General features: G+C 40.6%; 2 protein-coding genes across 2 annotated transcripts in view; one reads left to right on the top strand and one right to left on the bottom strand.

The window, feature by feature from the left end:
• Positions 1-41: 41 nt before the first annotated feature.
• On the top strand, positions 42-17,731 carry LOC135461683 (sphingomyelin phosphodiesterase-like). The gene is made up of 14 exons (XM_064738877.1): positions 42-86; positions 1,100-1,540; positions 2,706-2,870; positions 3,409-3,544; positions 4,364-4,458; positions 5,645-5,814; positions 6,400-6,510; positions 7,131-7,211; positions 8,091-8,178; positions 12,517-12,599; positions 12,997-13,189; positions 13,310-13,405; positions 14,525-14,619; positions 15,027-17,731. The coding sequence occupies exons 2-14, from the start codon at positions 1,115-1,117 to the stop codon at positions 15,139-15,141; spliced, it is 1,854 nt and encodes a 617-aa protein (XP_064594947.1). The 5' UTR covers positions 42-86; positions 1,100-1,114; the 3' UTR covers positions 15,142-17,731.
• Positions 17,732-18,554: 823 nt separating this feature from the next.
• LOC135474810 (uncharacterized) overlaps positions 18,555-20,603 on the bottom strand; it is a 42,747-nt gene continuing 40,698 nt past the window's right edge. The window contains exon 50 of the mRNA XM_064754410.1: positions 18,555-20,076. Within this exon, the coding sequence (XP_064610480.1) occupies positions 20,020-20,076 (57 nt within the window). The 3' untranslated portion in view covers positions 18,555-20,019. The remainder of the gene's footprint in view (positions 20,077-20,603) is intronic.

Raw genomic sequence — 20,603 nt, 5'->3', positions numbered from 1 at the left:
TCCACACCCGGGCGATATTATTGGGGTCATCAGAGGAGCGTGTCACATGTCTGATGTGAGTGACAGGAGTTTGTGTGTAAGGGAAGGTAAGGCTTTGGGTAACTTTCAAAATTCGATTTTCTAGTAGAGGAAGTTTTTAGTTGAAAATGCTGTTTAAACAACAAAGTTGATTTATTCCACTAATTAGGCACAAAAATCAATGATTGAGAATGTACAGTGAAAGTGGGCTCAGCAGTGTTCATAATTCTTGGTAAGACGCTGTGTTGCCTGTTGGCCTAGACAATAAGCGTTCAGTGATTCAGTTCTAGCGTTCACTTAGCTGTAGGACTTTTACAGCAATATATATTGACTATAGTAAGGGAAAAGAGAAAAGCAGATATTGGTCATTCATAAAACCCATAGGTAATCGGTAATCTTGATGTGAAATGGTGTAGACTATCATATCGGATCATTCAGTAAAAAATGGAGACGGATCCATGTCCCTCATACAATGATCGAGCGTGAAGTATCTAGTATATGTAGGAACTCGTAACCCATACTCACTGTTCATTTAGTCTTCACAGGGAACAGTTAAGCAGTATTACAGTTGTTGAAGACCGGTTTATTGTCTTTCACAAATATGACATGAAAGTCTGTGTATGTCCTGGTATGTACTGTACGTGGAAAAGTTTGTCAGTAAGTTGCCAAAGGTTAGTAGTTTAACCTGGCTCCTCTAGTTTACTCCACCCAATTCTTAAGTATGGCAACAATCAATCAATATCAGTCCAGCATGAGAGAGCCTCTGTGGACGAGGGGGGTTATCACGCCAGCATGGTGCAATGAGTGACCCAGGAGCCTCTCATCAATGCAGTCGCTGTGAGTTCAAGTTCAGCTCATGCTGGCTTCTTCTCGGGCTGTATGTGGGAAAGCCTGCCAGCAACCTGTGGATGGTCGTGAGTTTCCCTTGGGCTCTGCACGATTTCCTCCCACTGCATAATGTTGGTCGCCATCTTAAAAATGAAACATTCTTGAGTTTGGCGTTAAAACACCAATCAAATAAATAAAGCAATCCAGCATGAAACATCAATAGAATGAATATAATTGTTTGCTGCATTTACAGTTAAGTTTTCCCACCATGGTCCAGCCTGGACAAGCCTTGTTGTGTGTTGTTGCCTTTAGTTCCTGCATAGATCTCTGTGGCGGTTCGCCTCTTGTGTGGAAGGTTGAACAAAATAGCAAAGTCATTCAACAAAATCAGCCTCTGTGGTACTCTGATGATCACCAAGAGCGGAACATCAGTGATGTAGAAGTGAAAGAGTCAAAATCCTGGGCAGCTAATCCCTTTAAATACATCAGATGGCTGTCCACAACCATTGAAATAACCTTGAAGAGGCACTCTGCATTTACCTGTGACATTTGTAAGCTGCTCGTCACTTTCGTCCGGATAGCATTTAATCAAGGAAAATCTCATCAGGAGGTGGTAGACTTCATAACAAAGACATGTGTGACACTTGGCATTGAAGATGTCAGAGTGTGTGAAGAAATTGTGAAGGAATTCCAGGTGAGGTTTTATTGTTTTAACATTTAATGATATGTAACAAGAATTTCTTTTTCATGCATCTGAATACAGAAGCGGTATCATACATGACACTATTAATATTGTATCAATACAACACTGTCATTTCTAATGGAACAATATCCTACAATTATCGTGCGAAGATAATCTTCTTTTTGTCTTTTCAGCTTATAATCCTGTCATGAAAATGTTAGTCCATTATGATTTGTCTACCTGTCTGCCTGCCTTGATGTCTTTTAACCAGTCTGCCTGTCTGCCTGATTGTCTGTGAGTCTGTTAATCAGTCTGCCTGTCAGTCAGTCCGTCTGTCCATCTTTTAATCAATCTGCCTAACAATCAATCTGCCGGTTGGTTAATCAGTCTGCCTGTCTGTCCCTACGACATTAATCACTGAGCCCATCTGTTAATCAGCCAGCCTGTCCATCTGTTAATCAGTCTGCCTGTCAGCCAGTCCATCTGTTAATCAGTCTTCCTATCAATCATTCTGCCTATCAATCAGTCTGCCTGTCTGTCTGCCTGTCTGTTAATCAGTGTGCCTGTCTGTCCCTCCATCCATTAATCAATCTGTCCATCTGTAAATCAATCAGCCTGTCGATGTGACCATCTGTTAATCAGTCTGTCTGTCGGTCAGTCAGTCTGTCCATCTGTTAATCAGTTTGCCTGACAATCAGTCTGCCTGTTTGTTTATCCGTCCGCTAGTCAGTCTGTTTGTATGTACATCCACCCAATCAATCTGTCCTTCTGTCCATCAGGATGCCTGTTTTTCTGTCCATCTGTCAGTCTGTCTGTCGGTTAGTCCATCTGTCGGTCAGTTTGCTTGCCTGTCTGTCTGTGTGTCCATCTGTTAATCAGTGTGCCTGTTGGCCAGTTCATCTGTTAATCAGTTTGCCTGTCTGTTCTATCACCCAAATAAATTTAAGGTAATATTCTAATGTAAAATAAAATGTAAGTCCACATTTTATTTGTCAGATGTCACCTTCCAGCTTTGGCAGTCTTGGACAATGTGGCTTAAACATGCACAAGTAGTATTCAGTAACATGAGTATGTTGTTGTTTGTTTTCATGTGGAAGTGTTGAGAGATTGGGATGATGTGGCTCATAGATGCACAAGTACTCTTCAGTAACATAAGTATGTTGTTGTTTGTTTTCAGGTGGAAGTGTTGACAGTCTTGGATGATGTGGCCCTGGATCCCGAGGAGCTTTGTGGTTTAGTATTTGGGGAGACCTGTGGACATGTCTACAATCCTCTGGGCAACTGGTCCATACCCTTACCAATTGTCCCTAAACCACCTGTCATGCCCCCTCATCTACCAAAGGTAAGTACATTCCATGATAAAAAAAACTTTTACTAAAAATGCGATCATTTTTGTGCTTATTTTTACATTTTATGTCACCTGATTAATTAAAACATTTGAAAATTGGATAGGGCAGATATATCTTGTATTTTCATCTGGATACATTTAAAATACTGGCTAATGTCAGCTATGTACATATTTAGGTAAATCAGCCTGTGAGCTAATAACTAATCTGTGCTTTCCAGTAAATGGTCAGCAACCTTGTCTTTCAGTTTGTGTTGTTTATTTCGTCATGTGGTCCATGTTTTATGTAATACTTACAAAATCTTGTTGCTTTTGTCTCATGGCTGAACAGTGTCCTAGGTGTAAAGTTTCTGCCATAAATTCAAATCTGATACAGAAGGAATGGGATTTGAACTCACGGGTTGTCATAGCTTCATTTATTCCATTCAGTCAAAAAATAGCTAAGGGGAAGTAATTTTCCAATAATCAATCAGTGAAGGAATCTGTGTGTTATGTATAAATACCTCAACTAATCATGGGCACTTCTTGTTTTCAGCCAGGCTCCCCTAAGCTGCGAGTTCTTCACCTGTCTGACATCCACTATGACAGACTGTACAAGGAGGGCTCTAATGCTGACTGTGATGAACCTCTGTGCTGTAGGGCAGATGATGGCCCTCCAGGTAGGACAGTTTGTATCATCTTCACCTGTCTGACATCCACTATGACAGACTGTACAAGGAGGGCTCTAATGCTGACTGTGATGAACCTGTGTGCTGTAGGGCAGATGATGGCCGTCCAGGTAGGACAGTTTGTATCATCTTCACCTGTCTGACATCCACTATGACAGACTGTACAAGGAGGGCTCTAATGCTGACTGTGATGAACCTCTGTGCTGTAGGGCAGATGATGGCCCTCCAGGTAGGACAGTTTGTATCATCTTCACCTGTCTGACATCCACTATGACAGACTGTACAAGGAGGGCTCTAATGCTGACTGTGATGAACCTCTGTGCTGTAGGGCAGATGATGGCCCTCCAGGTAGGATAGTTTGTATCATCTTCACCTGTCTGACATCCACTATGACAGACTGTACAAGGAGGGCTCTAATGCTGACTGTGATGAACCTCTGTGCTGTAGGGCAGATGATGGCCCTCCAGGTAGGACAGTTTGTATCATCTTCACCTGTCTGACATCCACTATGACAGACTGTACAAGGAGGGCTCTAATGCTGACTGTGATGAACCTGTGTGCTGTAGGGCAGATGATGGCCCTCCAGGTAGGACAGTTTGTATCATCTTTACCTGTCTGACATCCACTATGACAGACTGTACAAGGAGGGCTCTAATGCTGACTGTGATGAACCTGTGTGCTGTAGGGCAGATGATGGCCCTCCAGGTAGGACAGTTTGTATCATCTGTTTGTTGTTTTGCGGTAGCTGTGGCAGCAGCAGGGAAATGGGTTGACTACTAATGATTTTGATAGTTCTGCATACTATGTTTTCAGTATCTGGAGCAGCAGCAGGGAAATGGGGTGACTATCGCCACTGTGACATACCCCTGGTCACCCTGGAGAACCTCTTTTCTCACCTGAACAAGACAAGACACCAGGTAAATACAAACACTTGCTTTTTAAATTGACTTTCATCTCTTGGCCAAGATTTTCTCTGCAAACATGTCATTTCCAGAAAGTTTGTTGCCAGGTTTACCTTCCTTGTATCACATGACACTGGAAAAACCAGGGTTCATTTGTGTGATGTAGGTCCTTTTTTATAAGGTCATTGGGGTCATCAGTGTTTATGTTTATTGACAGGTTTTTTAAACATGATATCTCCTGAAATCTTAAGCAGTTTTCAGCAGTATTGTTTGTACAAGAATCCATTTGTTTTCCATTGACATCGACTTGTGTTATCAAGGTTGGGCCTGAGTTTCCATCATCGAGTAAACACTGTACTTTGGTGTGCGAAGTGAGGGGGGCATTGGAAGTTACAATGTATTGTGTTCTCTGTGTGAGTTTGACTACATTTTGTGGATGGGTGATTGTCCAGCTCATCTTTGTGGAATCAGTCATACTGTTTTGTGGTTATCTTTTGTTTTTCTCTGTTTGCCAGTTTGACTACATTTTGTGGATGGGTGACCATCCAGCTCATGATGTGTGGAATCAATCATACTGTTTTGTGGTTATCTTTTGTTTTTCTCTGTTTGCCAGTTTGACTACATTTTGTGGATGGGTGACCGTCCAGCTCATGATGTGTGGAATCAATCATACTGTTTTGTGGTTATCTTTTGTTTTTCTCTGTTTGCCAATTTGACTACATTTTGTGGACAGGTGACCGTCCAGCTCAGGATGTGTGGAATCAATCATACTGTTTTGTGGTTATCTTTTGTTTTTCTCTGTTTGCCAATTTGACTACATTTTGTTGACGGGTGACCTTCCAGCTCATGATGTGTGGAATCAATCATACTGTTTTGTGGTTATCTTTTGTTTTTCTCTGTTTGCCAGTTTGACTACATTTTGTGGATGGGTGACCGTCCAGCTCAGGATGTGTGGAAGCAATCATACTGTTTTGTGGTTATCTTTTTTTTTTCTCTTTTTGTCAGTTTGACTACATTTTGTGGGTGGGTGACCTTCCAGCGCATGATTTGTGGAAGCAATCGTACTGTTTTGTGGTTATCTTTTGTTTTTCTCCGTTTGTCAGGTTGACTACATTTTGTTGACGGGTGACCGTCCAGCTCATGATGTGTGGAAGCAATCATACTGTTTTGTGGTTATCTTTTGTTTCTCTCTGTTTGCCAGTTTGACTACATTTTGTGGACAGGTGACCTTCCAGCTCACGATGTGTGGAATCAGACCAGGGAAGATCAGTTAGGTTTGGTGAAGACCTTGACAGAGCTGTTTGTGAAATACCTGCCTAACATCCCAATCTATCCTGCGCTGGGAAACCATGAAAGCTCCCCAGTGAATAGGTGTGTATTTTCTAAAGTATTAATCAAAACTGAAGTTAGCATCACCAAATGGAGTGCGACAAAACACCCCATTGCTAGCAGGCAAGTTCCAGAGAAAGTTACGATCATAGTGGTACTTTTTGATTCCTTAATTATGGACCATGGATTGGGAAACACTGGAAAGGAAGTTTTGGGTTGCAGGAAATTTTTTCCAGGGAACCAGTTTAAGTTCACTGACTTTTCTTGAGAGCCTATCTACTGATGAATGATGGACTCGTTAGAGTGGCGATTCTATCCTCTAAAATGTAAATGACCAACAGTTTAACTGCAAGTGGCTTGTTAATTAAATTTAGAACCATCCAGTTTTATGTTAGTGCACTGACCAACACTAAATTACATTAATTGGGGTTAGGTCATAAATATTTAACAGTTTTATTTGAAATTTTGACTGTTTTATGAAAGGATATTCTCATGTCTGTTGACATCAAGTTTCCTGTAATATCACACCAAAGATATCAGTTTCCTATATTTACATCATGTAGATATGTATTGCTCCAGGTTAGTATTAAAAGTGTAGATGTTTTTCATGTGTTCATCTGGTTATAGCTTTCCTCCCCCCTTCATCACTGGCGAGAACTCCATTAGTTGGCTGTACACTGCCCTAGCTGACAGCTGGAAAACATGGCTGCCCCCTGAAACTACATTGACCATTAAAAAGTGAGTCGACTGCTGACAGTGCTCCACAAATTAATTTGTTTTCCATTCTTGTTGGATATTAGATATTGTATTTCACACGAATTTTGGTATCTACATGTAAGAATGCGCTTGTCAGATGCACATGAAATGTGTATATGGTAAAAGGCCTTAAATTGATACTTTTGATGCCGACGCTTTTCTGACATGTCTGACAAGAAATTAATCAAACTTCAGAAAAACCTCTTAAATGGCCTTATAAGGTGTTTGAATTAATTACAGTATTAATCAAAAAAAAGGTGTGACTTGAAGTATGCTAAATTTAGCTGAAATATGGTATTTAAGGTAATTATTTATGGTATTATTAATTTTTATGTGCTTTTATGAATTCTTCCATGTTAACATGACTGCAGTGCAATGGCCTTGTGATGAAAATGTCTGCTTTTTTAGTCAGTGACATGGGATCAATCCCAGCTTTCGTCAGTCCAAGACTTTCCCCACTGGACATGATGAAAGGAGACACCACTGTGACATACACTGTACACTGTACATAATTATTAATGTTTAAAGTTAAAGTGAAACAGACAGTGAAATGCAGCAATCATTCATACTTCTGCTTAGTCTGTTTCTTGTTTTTGTTCAAGTGGTGCTTTCTACACAGTCTCACCTTACCCGGGCTTTAGGATTGTCTCTATAAACACTAACTATTGTAATAATTACAACTGGTAAGTTTTCCAATTTCCTTTTTAGCACATGTTATCCTGTAACATTTTAACTAGTAAATGTAACTAGTAAGTCTGATTTGTAATGACTTACATTATGACTTCGATAATTAGTTGAAACATTGTTGGGTGTCTTGGGTGTCCTCGTCCAGTGAGGCAGCACTAGAAATATGATGGAATAGGGGACAGGGGGCCTCTGTGAGTGAGTAGTTAGCTTCCTACATGAGAATGCTGACTCTGGAGCCTCCCACCGATGTGGTCAGTGGGTTCAAATCCAGGTCATGGTCATATGTGGGAAGGTCAGCCAGCAGCCTCCAGATGGCCATGGGTTTCACACTGGCTCTCCCCAGCTTCCTGTCATCACAATGCTGGTTGCCAGAACTCACAAATGTGATAAAGAAAATTAATGAACCTGAGAGGATATATTGCAGAAACATTATGTAATAATAAAGAAATAAAATGTTGAAGCCGTCCTCCCTCCCTCAAGTTGAGTCATGAAGTCTTTTGGAGTTTTCTTTTGTCTAATTTACAGTATGATTCAAATCTCTGGTTTGCATAATAGTATTTCTTTTAAATTATGAAAATTGTTACCCAAAATTGTGAACTCTGTTTGTTCCAGTCAGTAATCTCACCCATACCTGTAGATGGTGTATGTGGTGTATATTGAGTACACTGGTCTTAACATTCATGTGAAAAAGTGCATGTCAGAGGCAAATAAAAACACATTCACTTGAAAAAGTGCATGTCAGAGGCAAATACAAACACATTCACCTGAGAAAGTGCTTGTCAGGGGCAAATAAAAACACATTCACCTGAAAAAGTTCATGTCAGAGGCAATAGAAACCATAAAATATAATTAATATTACTACTTGTGTTATACAGGTGGCTGTTGCTGAATACGACAGACCCAGCGGGAGAACTGAGCTGGTTAGTGGGAGTCTTACAGGCAGCAGAGAACAACAAGGAAAAGGTACATCCACAAAAGGGGAAATGTGGAATGGAACATGGTTGAGTTTTTATGCTGCTTGTCTTTGAGTCACTAGGACATGTGAAGGTTGGAATTCAAATCAGGCCTTGGACAGGGATAGGACATGTGAAGGGTGGGATTCAAATCAGGCCTTGGACAGGGATAGAACATGTGAAGGGTGGGATTCAAATTAGGCCTTGGACAGGGATAGGACATGTGAAGGGTGGGATTCAAATCAGGCCTTGGACAAAGATAGGACATGTGAAGGGTGGGATTCAAATCAGGCCTTGGACAGGGATAGGACATGTGAAGGTTGGGATTCAAATCAGGCCTTAGACAAAGATAGGACACATGAAGGGTGGGATTCAAATCAGGCCTTGGACAGGGATAGGACATGTGAAGGTTGGAATTCAAATCAGGCCTTGGACAGGGATAGGACATGTGAAGGGTGGGATTCAAATCAGGCCTTGGACAGGGATAGGACATGTGAATGGTGGGATTCAATTCAGGCCTTGGACAGGGATAGGACATGTGACTGGTGGGATTCAAATCAGGCCTTGGACAGGGATAGGACATGTGAATGGTGGGATTCAAATCAGGCCTTGGACAGGGATAGGACATGTGAAGGGTGGGATTCAAATCAGGCCTTGGACAAAGATAGGACACATGAAGGGTGGGATTCAAATCAGGCCTTGGACAGGGATAGGACATGTGAAGGTTGGAATTCAAATTAGGCCTTGGACAGGGATAGGACATGTGAAGGGTGGGATTCAAATCAGGCCTTGGACAAAGATAGGACATGTGAATGGTGGGATTCAATTCAGGCCTTGGACAGGGATAGGACATGTGACTGGTGGGATTCAAATCAGGCCTTGGACAGGGATAGGACATGTGAATGGTGGGATTCAAATCAGGCCTTGGACAGGGATAGGACATGTGAAGGGTGGGATTCAAATCAGGCCCTAGACAGGGATAGGATACGTGAAGGGTGGGATTCAAATCAGGCCTTGGACAGGGATAGGACATGTGAAGGGTGGGATTCAAATCAGGCCTTGGACAGGGATAGAACATGTGAAGGGTGGGATTCAAATCAGGCCTTGGACAAAGATAGGACACATGAAGGGTGGGATTCAAATCAGGCCTTGGACAAAGATAGGACACGTGAAGGTTGGAATTCAAATCAGGCCTTGGACAGGGATAGGACATGTGAAGGTTGGGATTCAAATCAGGCCTTGGACAGGGATTGGACACATGAAGGGTGGGATTCAAATCAGGCCTTGGACAGGGATAGGACATGTGAATGGTGGGATTCAATTCAGGCCTTGGACAGGGATAGGACACATGAAGGGTGGGATTCAAATCAGGCCTTGGACAAAGATAGGACATGTGACTGGTGGGATTCAAATCAGGCCTTGGACAGGGATAGGACATGTGAATGGTGGGATTCAAATCAGGCCTTGGACAGGGATAGGACATGTGAAGGGTGGGATTCAAATCAGGCCTTGGACAAAGATAGGACACATGAAGGGTGGGATTCAAATCAGGCCTTGGACAGGGATAGGACATGTGAAGGTTGGAATTCAAATCAGGCCTTGGACAGGGATAGGACATGTGAAGGGTGGGATTCAAATCAGGCCTTGGACAAAGATAGGACATGTGAATGGTGGGATTCAATTCAGGCCTTGGACAGGGATAGGACATGTGACTGGTGGGATTCAAATCAGGCCTTGGACAGGGATAGGACATGTGAATGGTGGGATTCAAATCAGGCCTTGGACAGGGATAGGACATGTGAAGGGTGGGATTCAAATCAGGCCCTAGACAGGGATAGGACACGTGAAGGGTGGGATTCAAATCAGGCCTTGGACAGGGATAGGACATGTGAAGGGTGGGATTCAAATCAGGCCTTGGACAGGGATAGAACATGTGAAGGGTGGGATTCAAATCAGGCCTTGGACAAAGATAGGACACATGAAGGGTGGGATTCAAATCAGGCCTTGGACAAAGATAGGACACGTGAAGGTTGGAATTCAAATCAGGCCTTGGACAGGGATAGGACATGTGAAGGGTGGGATTCAAATCAGGCCTTGGACAGGGATAGGACACATGAAGGGTGGGATTCAAATCAGGCCTTGGACAGGGATAGGACATGTGAATGGTGGGATTCAATTCAGGCCTTGGACAGGGATAGGACACATGAAGGGTGGGATTCAAATCAGGCCTTGGACAGGGATAGGACATGTGACTGGGGGGATTCAAATCAGGCCTTGGACAGGGATAGGACATGTGAAGGTTGGAATTCAAATCAGGCCTTGGACAGGGATAGGACACGTGAAGGGTGGGATTCAATTCAGGCCTTGGACAGGGATAGGACACATGAAGGGTGGGATTCAAATCAGGCCTTGGACAAAGATAGGACATGTGACTGGTGGGATTCAAATCAGGCCTTGGACAGGGATAGGACACATGAATGGTGGGATTCAAATCAGGCCTTGGACAGGGATAGGACATGTGAAGGGTGGGATTCAAATCAGGCCTTGGACAAAGATAGGACACATGAAGGGTGGGATTCAAATCAGGCCTTGGACAGGGATAGGACATGTGAAGGTTGGAATTCAAATCAGGCCTTGGACAGGGATAGGACATGTGAAGGGTGGGATTCAAATCAGGCCTTGGACAAAGATAGGACATGTGAATGGTGGGATTCAATTCAGGCCTTGGACAGGGATAGGACATGTGACTGGTGGGATTCAAATCAGGCCTTGGACAGGGATAGGACATGTGACTGGTGGGATTCAAATCAGGCCTTGGACAGGGATAGGACATGTGAAGGGTGGGATTCAAATCAGGCCCTAGACAGGGATAGGATACGTGAAGTGTGGGATTCAAATCAGGCCTTGGACAGGGATAGGACATGTGAAGGGTGGGATTCAAATCAGGCCTTGGACAGGGATAGAACATGTGAAGGGTGGGATTCAAATCAGGCCTTGGACAAAGATAGGACACATGAAGGGTGGGATTCAAATCAGGCCTTGGACAGGGATAGGACATGTGACTGGTGGGATTCAAATCAGGCCTTGGACAGGGATAGGACACATGAAGGGTGGGATTCAAATCAGGCCTTGGACAGGGATAGGACATGTGACTGGTGGGATTCAAATCAGGCCTTGGACAGGGATAGGACATGTGAAGGGTGGGATTCAAATCAGGCCTTGGACAAAGATAGGACACGTGAAGGTTGGAATTCAAATCAGGCCTTGGACAGAGATAGGACATGTGAATGGTGGGATTCAAATCAGACCTTGGACAGGGATAGGACACATGAAGGGTGGGATTCAAATCAGGCCTTGGACAGGGATAGGACATGTGAATGGTGGGATTCAATTCAGGCCTTGGACAGGGATAGGACACATGAAGGGTGGGATTCAAATCAGGCCTTGGACAAAGATAGGACATGTGTATGGTGGGATTCAAATCAGGCCTTGGACAGGGATAGGACATGTGAATGGTGGGATTCAAATCAGGCCTTGGACAGGGATAGGACATGTGAATGGTGGGATTCAAATCAGGCCCTAGACAGGGATAGGATACGTGAAGGGTGGGATTCAAATCAGGCCCTAGACAGGGATAGGACATGTGAAGGGTGGGATTCAAATCAGGCCTTGGACAAAGATAGGACATGTGACTGGTGGGATTCAAATCAGGCCTTGGACAAAGATAGGACACATGAAGGGTGGGATTCAAATCAGGCCATGGACAGGGATAGGACATGTGACTGGTGGGATTCAAATCAGGCCTTGGACAGGGATAGGACATGTGAAGGGTGGGATTCAAATCAGGCCTTGGACAGGGATAGGACATGTGAATGGTGGGATTCAAATCAGGCCTTGGACAGGGAATTTGTCCATTCCCTTGGTCCACCTGTTCGGGGAGCCTTGGGGACAATAAGTAACTTTTGTGGGGCCATTTGTGGAGTGTAACTTTGATTGAAGACCATGTGGCTTGTACTGGTAAGCTGTGCATATCTGTATGTCACATGTGGCAAAGTTTGTCTCTGACTGACAGAAGGTGGGTGGTTTAGCCCAGACAACCAGGTTTTCTCCACTCGCTTGCCTTTACGTACATGAAAATTCTTGAGTATGGCTTTGAACAACAATCAGTTAAATGAAGAAATCATAGAGGTAACATTTGCAAAAGGGGAACTGTTCACAAGGGCAAAATTTATGTGAACATCATAAAGAAAAGCCAAAAGACAGTGCATGATTTCTTACATTTCTTCTCGTGTATATTGAAATCTCTCACCAGTAACTTCTCTATTTGAATCTAATGTTTTCTGTCCAGGTGCACATTATAGGCCACATCCCACCAGGGTTAAATGACTGCCTGAAGGCTTGGAGCTGGAACTACTACCGGATCATTAACAGGTATGCCAGCATCTGTATTAGAATCTTTTAATGGAGAACCAGTGTGCTTTTGATGGACAAAAAGGGAGAAGAGCATCTTCCTGCTGTGTGAGGAGCAAATTTAAAACAACCATTTTGGTTCATGTATTGTTTCTACAATGCTTTAAAAACAACAGCTATAAATCTTGTACAGTATTATAAAAGCATATTTTATGTAACTTCTTATAATTCCATTCAAGTCCAGTGGAGGCTTACACAGCTTTACTTTAGTATAGTGTTTGAATTGAAATAATTGAAATACACATTGAAATAGTGCATTTATTTAGTGTTTAAAAGTTGACACAAGAAGAAATAAGCTTCCAACAAACATGCCCAAGCTTTAATACAGGCCAGGCATTAATGCGCGTTTCTGTCACAGGTATGAGAGTACAGTTGTGGGTCAGTTCTTCGGCCATACCCATCGTGATCACTACCAGATGTTTTATGATGTGGCTGACCTGAAGCGCCCTCTAAGTGTGGGGTATATTGTTGGCTCTGTGACAACCTACCCTGATCTTAATCCAGGCTATAGAATATATGAGATAGACGGCAATTACCCTGACTCTAGCTGGGTATGTATGACTGTCATATTGATGTGTTAGCATGACATTTTGGAAGTTTATTCCATTTCATTGTTGAGCATGATCAATTTTCATGTTTACTCATACTGGTGATCTGCCTTATTCTCACAGGCTGTGTTGGACCACACAAACTACATCCTCAACCTGACAGAGGCTAACATAAATCCAACAACAACCCCACAGTGGCAGCAGCTCTACTCAGCTAAGGTTTGTTTGTACAAATACCTGGTGAGTTTGTAACAATCACTTGAAGTTGAAATTTTGAATCATTTGTTGTCAGGCAACATTGATGAGTTCATCTATAACATTTCTAAGGCCAAAAATTAAGCTCTAAAACTATATTTCAAATTTTGACTGAAGAGAAAATTTATTTATTTGACTGGTGTTTTAAGCTGTGCTCAGGGATCATTTCACTTATTTGACATCTGCCACCGTTGTGGTGGGAGAAGACCGGGTAGAGACTCAGGGAAACCCACGTCCATCCGCAAGTTGCTGGTAGACCTTCCCACGTATGACCTGAGAGGAAGCCAGAAATGAACTGGACTTGAACTCACAGTGACTGCATTGGTGAGAGGCTCCTGAATCATTGTGCTTAGCTTATCACTCTAACTACTTGGCCTCTGACTTAAAGGAATAAAGGAACTCATCAAATGTGTATATGCATATATTATCTACAAAAACTTTAAAAAGCGTACCCTCTAAAAAGTTTTTACTCTTGTGATGTTCCATAACAGTGATATTGTAGTTGAAAGTTAGCATATTTGCGTACATAGAGAGAAATTATGTGAGAGCACTGCAGTGTTATGAAATCTAACCAGCCTTACGTGAGTTATTTCTTTAAAGCATTTCGTTATGCTTGCGTCATGCTAACATCGTATTAACACTGTCTTTTAGCTATATGATTGAGGGGTATGACCAAGGCAACATTGTTTTTCTGATTCCTCGAACATGGTATATCCTATGGCTTCATAAGGAATCCAGACTAAGAGTTGATTTAATGGTGTTAATACTGAGCACGTCAGAACAAAATGACTATCGGAAACCGTTCAGGCTACTACAATTTAAACAAGTCACACTGATTTGGTCTATTTCTACTTCTTTTCTTAAATAACTATGGTTGTATTGTGTGTTGTATTTTCTTTGAAGTCAGAAATCCCCTTGTGGAATCATTTCCAGGCGCTGAAGGAATCTGTCATGAAAATGCACTAATGGTGTGTATTAAGGATGCAAGTAGATGTACATGTATGCTATTATAGGAAGAACTAACTCATCAGTGTCTCGTAGTCATGAACGAGCTTGACATTAATCTCCAGTCTTTTCTTGTAGGCTGCCTATGGCATGGCCTCCCTCTTTCCCAGTGACTGGAACAATCTGATTGGTCAGCTCTCATCCAATGATACACTTTTTCAGCAGTTTTATAGGTAAGCCCAGTTAGACTGATCAGGCCTATCTATATGCTATGCATGCATCATGGTGCTAAGGCCCTCATATTTCATGGCGTTGCAATAGATAAATTCATAGATTTGTTATAGCAGGAGGGTTACAAAGATCAGGGAACATTGTTTCGAACTTTAACCGACCTGTTACCAGTCATAGAGAAATAATGATTAGAAACTTCATATGGTTGGCCAGTCTGGGCTGAGGAGGACCCAAGCATTTCTGGGTAATCCCTGTATTCTAAGTGAAGCTTTATCATGAGTTGTTTGAGTGAATGTACAAGCTTGTCCTAAAATGGATGCAAAAAGACTCTGGCTTTATATATATGTAATTCTGTATATTTGTACCTAATGTATACTAGTGATTATTCATAGCATTATTCATGTTGTAGGTATTACAAAAAGGCACATCTTACAGAAGGTGAATGTGATGAAAAGTGCAAGAAGAAAATTCTCTGTGGTCTACGGACAGGGCGTTCACATGACCCAAACTTGTGCAAGGGATAGAAAGGAGAAAGAAATTTCTTACGGTTTTGAGACACCTTTTATACAAGGAAATGTTTATTGACTGTTGAGAGGTTACTTGTTTCAAAACAGCTCCCTGTTTATATACATTGGTATAAAGGTGTATATTGATACATGAGATTATGTAAAGGTCTTTTCTATAGATAATTTATATGTAAATTTATATTTATGTTTGTGCATGTGCTGGACATTTTCAAAGATAATATTTTTCTTTACTCATGTGAATCTATTCCTAAAACCTCAAGACCTCTTAACATTCCATGTTTATGTTATAAGAATGATATAAGTTTTGGATGAGTAGGCTACACAATAAGTCAACTATGGTTTAATAACAAGAAAATAGCTATTGGTAATTAGTATGTTTAAGACTTCAACATAGGCATTTGCTGAAAAGTTTTGAAGGTAGCACTTATCAGTTTTGCTATCATTTTGCATGAAAGTCACTGGGTTAATTCATCATTTTTGATTTCATTTCATATTCAGGTTTACCCGTTAATTTTGGAAGAGATTTGGATCGTGTCTGCTAGGGATGAAAATCTGCAGTCTTGTTCATCTGGTTCAGTCCTCAGGGGTGGGAAATCTTATTACTGACACATTCAATTTTCCACACAAGGACAAGATTGGAGTGAAGATTACAAACTCTTAGAGTTTTACAGTATCATGTGACCTGTCAAAAATGTTAGGCAACTATTTTTCTGCACATATATCATAACATGTGTGTCTGAAAAAAGGTTCACAAAGGGCAATGTAGAGGAGACAAAAAATGTAGCAAAAGTGAGGAGATGAACGTTTATGAACTTTATATGTTCCTGAAGAAAACAGGTGTCATTAATGCTTTTGGAACACGGTGAAGCAGGTGATCCGTAAATTAATGCTAGCAGAAATTGCCTAACATTTGTGACAATTCACATGTTATCTTATAATACAGGACTGTTTTCACCTTTAATGACACAGCCAGTCGGAACTCAAAACTCCCATATTCCCTTGCTCTTAATGTTGGCCGGATGATAATTTCATCCCTGTCCTAATGGCTCGTCTTCAATCATCTTGTTTAATCTTAAGCCTCAAGAGAGTTTAGGCTTTCAGAATGTTTAATAGCTCATGCAGTGATGCATACATAATATGTGAAGTATTTAGATGTGTACATAGTATGTGAAGTGATGAGATATGTACAGATACAGTGATTGAAATATGGAGATAAGAAAACAAATTTGTACAATATTGAGATAAGTACACTATATGTGAAGTAATGATATGCATGTATGTAAACAGTATGCAAAGAATGTAGATACGTTCACTTTATGAATTATTGATGTATGTAAAAATACATAAGTCAAATGTTAAGGTACATACACAATATGTACAAATACATAAGTCAAATGTTAAGGTGCATACACAATATGTACATATACATAAGTCAAATGTTAAGGTACATACAGGATAGTTGGAATATTGGGATACATTGTAAATGTAAGTACACGTGCAGACCATGTGAAGTACATGTATTAGGGTACAGTACATGCAAACAGAGTTGACAGATAAAGGACAGTCTTCTAGTTGTAATTTTTGTCCTGCATGAATATGAATATATGGTATTATGACTGGACCAGATACTGATTATTGTTGTGGCCCTTGATCAAAGAATACATCAGTGCACGGTGGGTTTTGTGTGTCCTATTGCCATGTGATTTTCTTAATATGAATATGCCCAAGAAATGAAATAATTTTCTGATAACTCCTTCAAACATTTTGTATCATCATTATCATTCCAACACCTTTCCATTATGATTTCTTGTTAAGAACTTAAACATGTAATTTTATATGAATGCTCTGTTTTTTTCTGTAGAAGTGGATACTGTAATGCTTATATTCATTTGAACAAGTGGATTTTCATTGTTTTGTATAATTTTTTTTTTGTTTACATGAATGTGTGAAAAATTTCATTCAGTAATAATAATTGTTAATGTATGGAATTTTAACGTCGCATTTGAACCTAGTATTATGGCATAATGATTATAGCCTTTTAAGAAAATATTTCAAAGAATCTTTTGTAGAGCTACCTCTAATTTTTGTCAAGTTCATTAGGTTGATTGCATGTTTTGTATGGCTGTTGAGAAAGTATTCTAAAGAATATTTTCGGTGGTTAATTTTGTTGAATTACTACTTGTCCAAGTCACATATTGGTGCTCCAACATACACCTCAGGGTTCATGTTTCAATATTGCTTTCATGGTGAATAGACTTGTTGAAGGTGCTGTATTATATAATGACGTGCCAAATTGTATCTGACTGTCAGAAAGTCAGATGAAGTCACATCTGTAGTCACTGAACTTGGGTATGTTGTGCAAGTACTGTTAAATGTAGCACAGCACTTGGGCACAATGTTGATGAGTTGCTTGTATGGTTTATACCATGGCCATACCGCTGTACCCTCTCTGTGTCCAACATTTTTTGGTGGCTACCTGACTTAATGCAGTGGCTTTATTCGCTAATAAACCTGACATGTTGGACAAATAAAGTTGATATTTGTATGTATAAATTAAATGGTATTAAAGTTATATTTTAATATTTTAGTTTTGTACATTTCCACCGCTTTTTGGATACGTCAGAGACTTTGTTTATAAACGAACTTTATATGTTTGCAGTCCAAACAATATCAGCCTATGTGTCCATATTATCAATCATAATGTTTCAGTGGCACACCTTTATTTACTGTTAAGAGATAAAGATCACCGAGAAGAATTTCAGTTAATAATTGTTACATGTACATATATTATAGTGATTCGTTACATGTGGTTTGTAAAATGGTTATAGTTTTGTTTGAAGAGCCTTTGCTGGCTCAGTGGTATGAAGAGTATTTCGCTTTACACCAAACTGAACGGTTTCCCTCCTCATTTCCTCCCTAACCGTACACTTTCCCCCAGATTGCCCAGTTTCCCCCAAAAGTGTCCTGTTTACTGTCTAGTTTCCCTCCTACCTGTCAAATCTCCTTCTACTGACCAGTTTCATATAACTGTCCAGTTTCCTACTGGCTGTACAAGTTATTTATTTATTTGATTGCTGTATTACGCAGTACTCATTAATATTTTCACTTACATGACGGCTGCCAGCATTATAATGAGAGGAAACGGGGCAGATCCCAGGCTAAATCCACGACCATCCGCAGGTTGCTGGAGGCCTTCCCACGTACAACGACCGCATTGGTGAGAGGCTCCAGAGTCATTGCACCACCCTGACACGCTAACCACGGAGGCCACGGAGGCCCCCGAGCTGTCCGAATAAATCTCACTAGAAACCTGATTACTGTTTTACTAACATGTACATTTTGGGAAAATTAAGCAATAGAAATATTATAGGTTTTATATCATGCAAAATAAGTACACAAGTGCATGGGGGTTTCATTCTGAATAACAGCTTTATTTCCTCCAGTAATGTTCATCAACAGAAACAGACATAAATTCCCACAACCGAACATAACTGTTTACATCTGGGCCCAGAGACATAACGTTAAAGAAAATAATGAAGAGGAAAGACAATATGGGCAACATTCCACAACAGTGGCATAAGTTACACGTCAATATGTACATCATAAACAAACATCTGAGAGTTTGGTGCTTATGTTCAGAATCACAGTTAAGGTTACTTTGGTTGAAAAGAGGTATGTGGAATACTCTCATAGTGGTAGAAGAAAGACCAATATTAGTGTAGACTATGCTTTAGAATCGGTTGTAGAAGAAGTGCATATCAGATTGTTTAATACTATTGTAAACTGACCACGAGATAGGTTCCGTGACAACATGTACATGAACGGAAAGCTATAGAAAAATTAACTGTCGTGGGAAATTAGAAACTTAGCAAATCATTTACTTTACTCAGTTCAAAGTAGCCTCGCTGACAGGATTCCAGGAAGGGAAACATCCGGCCATTTGAGTTTTAGACATGATTTTAGTCAGAGAAAAGGCGCAGTTCCGAAGGCTTGACGAGATTGCTCTTCCTAGCAAATGTCTGGCCGACAAAAATTTGGGGAATTTAATGGTATGTAGCTCAATCTGGCTGAGCTCTCCTTGCGTACATACGTAGTGTTCAGTTATATGGAGATTCGGCTAGATCGTTGGTGCACACAGTATATATGTTACCGCTGTAGGATTTATCGCTATCGCAGAGTTGTTCAGTTGAGAAGTTGCGATAGCTTGCTGTTTTTGTTATACCTAGCTCCTCCCCGCCCTGTTTTCAAATCAATTATTTTCCTGACTTTTTAATTGTTTTAGCTTCTTTTACTTCATACCCTATGTAAGGGATGAAGCTTTCAAAATGTAAGCAGATACGTTCCTTGGCTAGAGCAAGAATAGCTGATGTGAAAAAGTGTACTAAACTTGCAGTCAAGCAGTATTGTTTTCATGATTGACATAACGTTCCCAACTCACTCCCTGAAGTCAGAGTGGGGAGAAGCAAAGTATACACACATGTACTATGTTTATAATCCATCGAGTAGAACTGGAAATGTGACCACATAACGAGTGTGCCGAACCATATGTTTATATATGTAGATTACCCATTTCGTCACATGTTAAATATTTATCACTTTAAACCCACCTTAGCAGATGATGCCCAGTGAACAGAAATGCTGATCGTACCCATATATGGTGAGAGGCGTTGTGACAGTTAATTTCAATCAAAGATATATACGATAAGGCCGAAAATTCTTTGATCATGTATTGTTAAGCACGTTATAACAGACAGTTTTAGCCATAAGTTTGTTATATATACTTTGTTAGAATATTCGTATACTGGAAATTTTTAATAAATAGCTAGATTATTATTTGACTAGATTAGGGGTTAGGACTAGAAGCTAAGTTGATGTTTATGGTACGGAGACGTCGTTCTCTTCACGACAGAAACATCTGCTGACAATGGGCACCTGCGGATACAGAATAAAAGTGAAAGACGATATAAAATGAAGTCTTCAAACCAATGGATAACTACACTATGTAATGTAAACCGTGTGGATGGATGGATGGATGTTAGAGAATACTTGCATACGTATTTGATGGGAAAACTGTAGAGAATTACACAAACTTCGGACTGCTTAATGATAACTATGCATATCCTTAAGGTCAAGTTGTGGTCAATGAAACATTTGTAGGTGGAGCTCATTTGGTCGCATTATAAGTGTAAATCAGTGTAGCCTGTTGCTTATGATGCAACTTCAATTTTGACTCTAATGGCGCTAAAGATGAAGTATCTGGAGGGATACTTTCAATATGTAAACGGATCAGTTCCAATAACATCGAACATAACTGTAGTGAAGAAACAAAACAAATGATTGAGTCAAAAACAACCACTACAGTTACACAAGAAATATAAGACAAAGCCACTGTGGGTTTTTTCATGTGTATTGTCAAGCGAATACTTCCATATACTATTTTCCTCAATAAAGGACCCATG

The sequence above is a fragment of the Liolophura sinensis genome, chromosome 1 (assembly GCF_032854445.1).
Source record: "Liolophura sinensis isolate JHLJ2023 chromosome 1, CUHK_Ljap_v2, whole genome shotgun sequence".
Taxonomy (NCBI): domain Eukaryota; kingdom Metazoa; phylum Mollusca; class Polyplacophora; order Chitonida; family Chitonidae; genus Liolophura; species Liolophura sinensis.
This window is presented reverse-complemented; position numbering and strand designations above follow the sequence as displayed.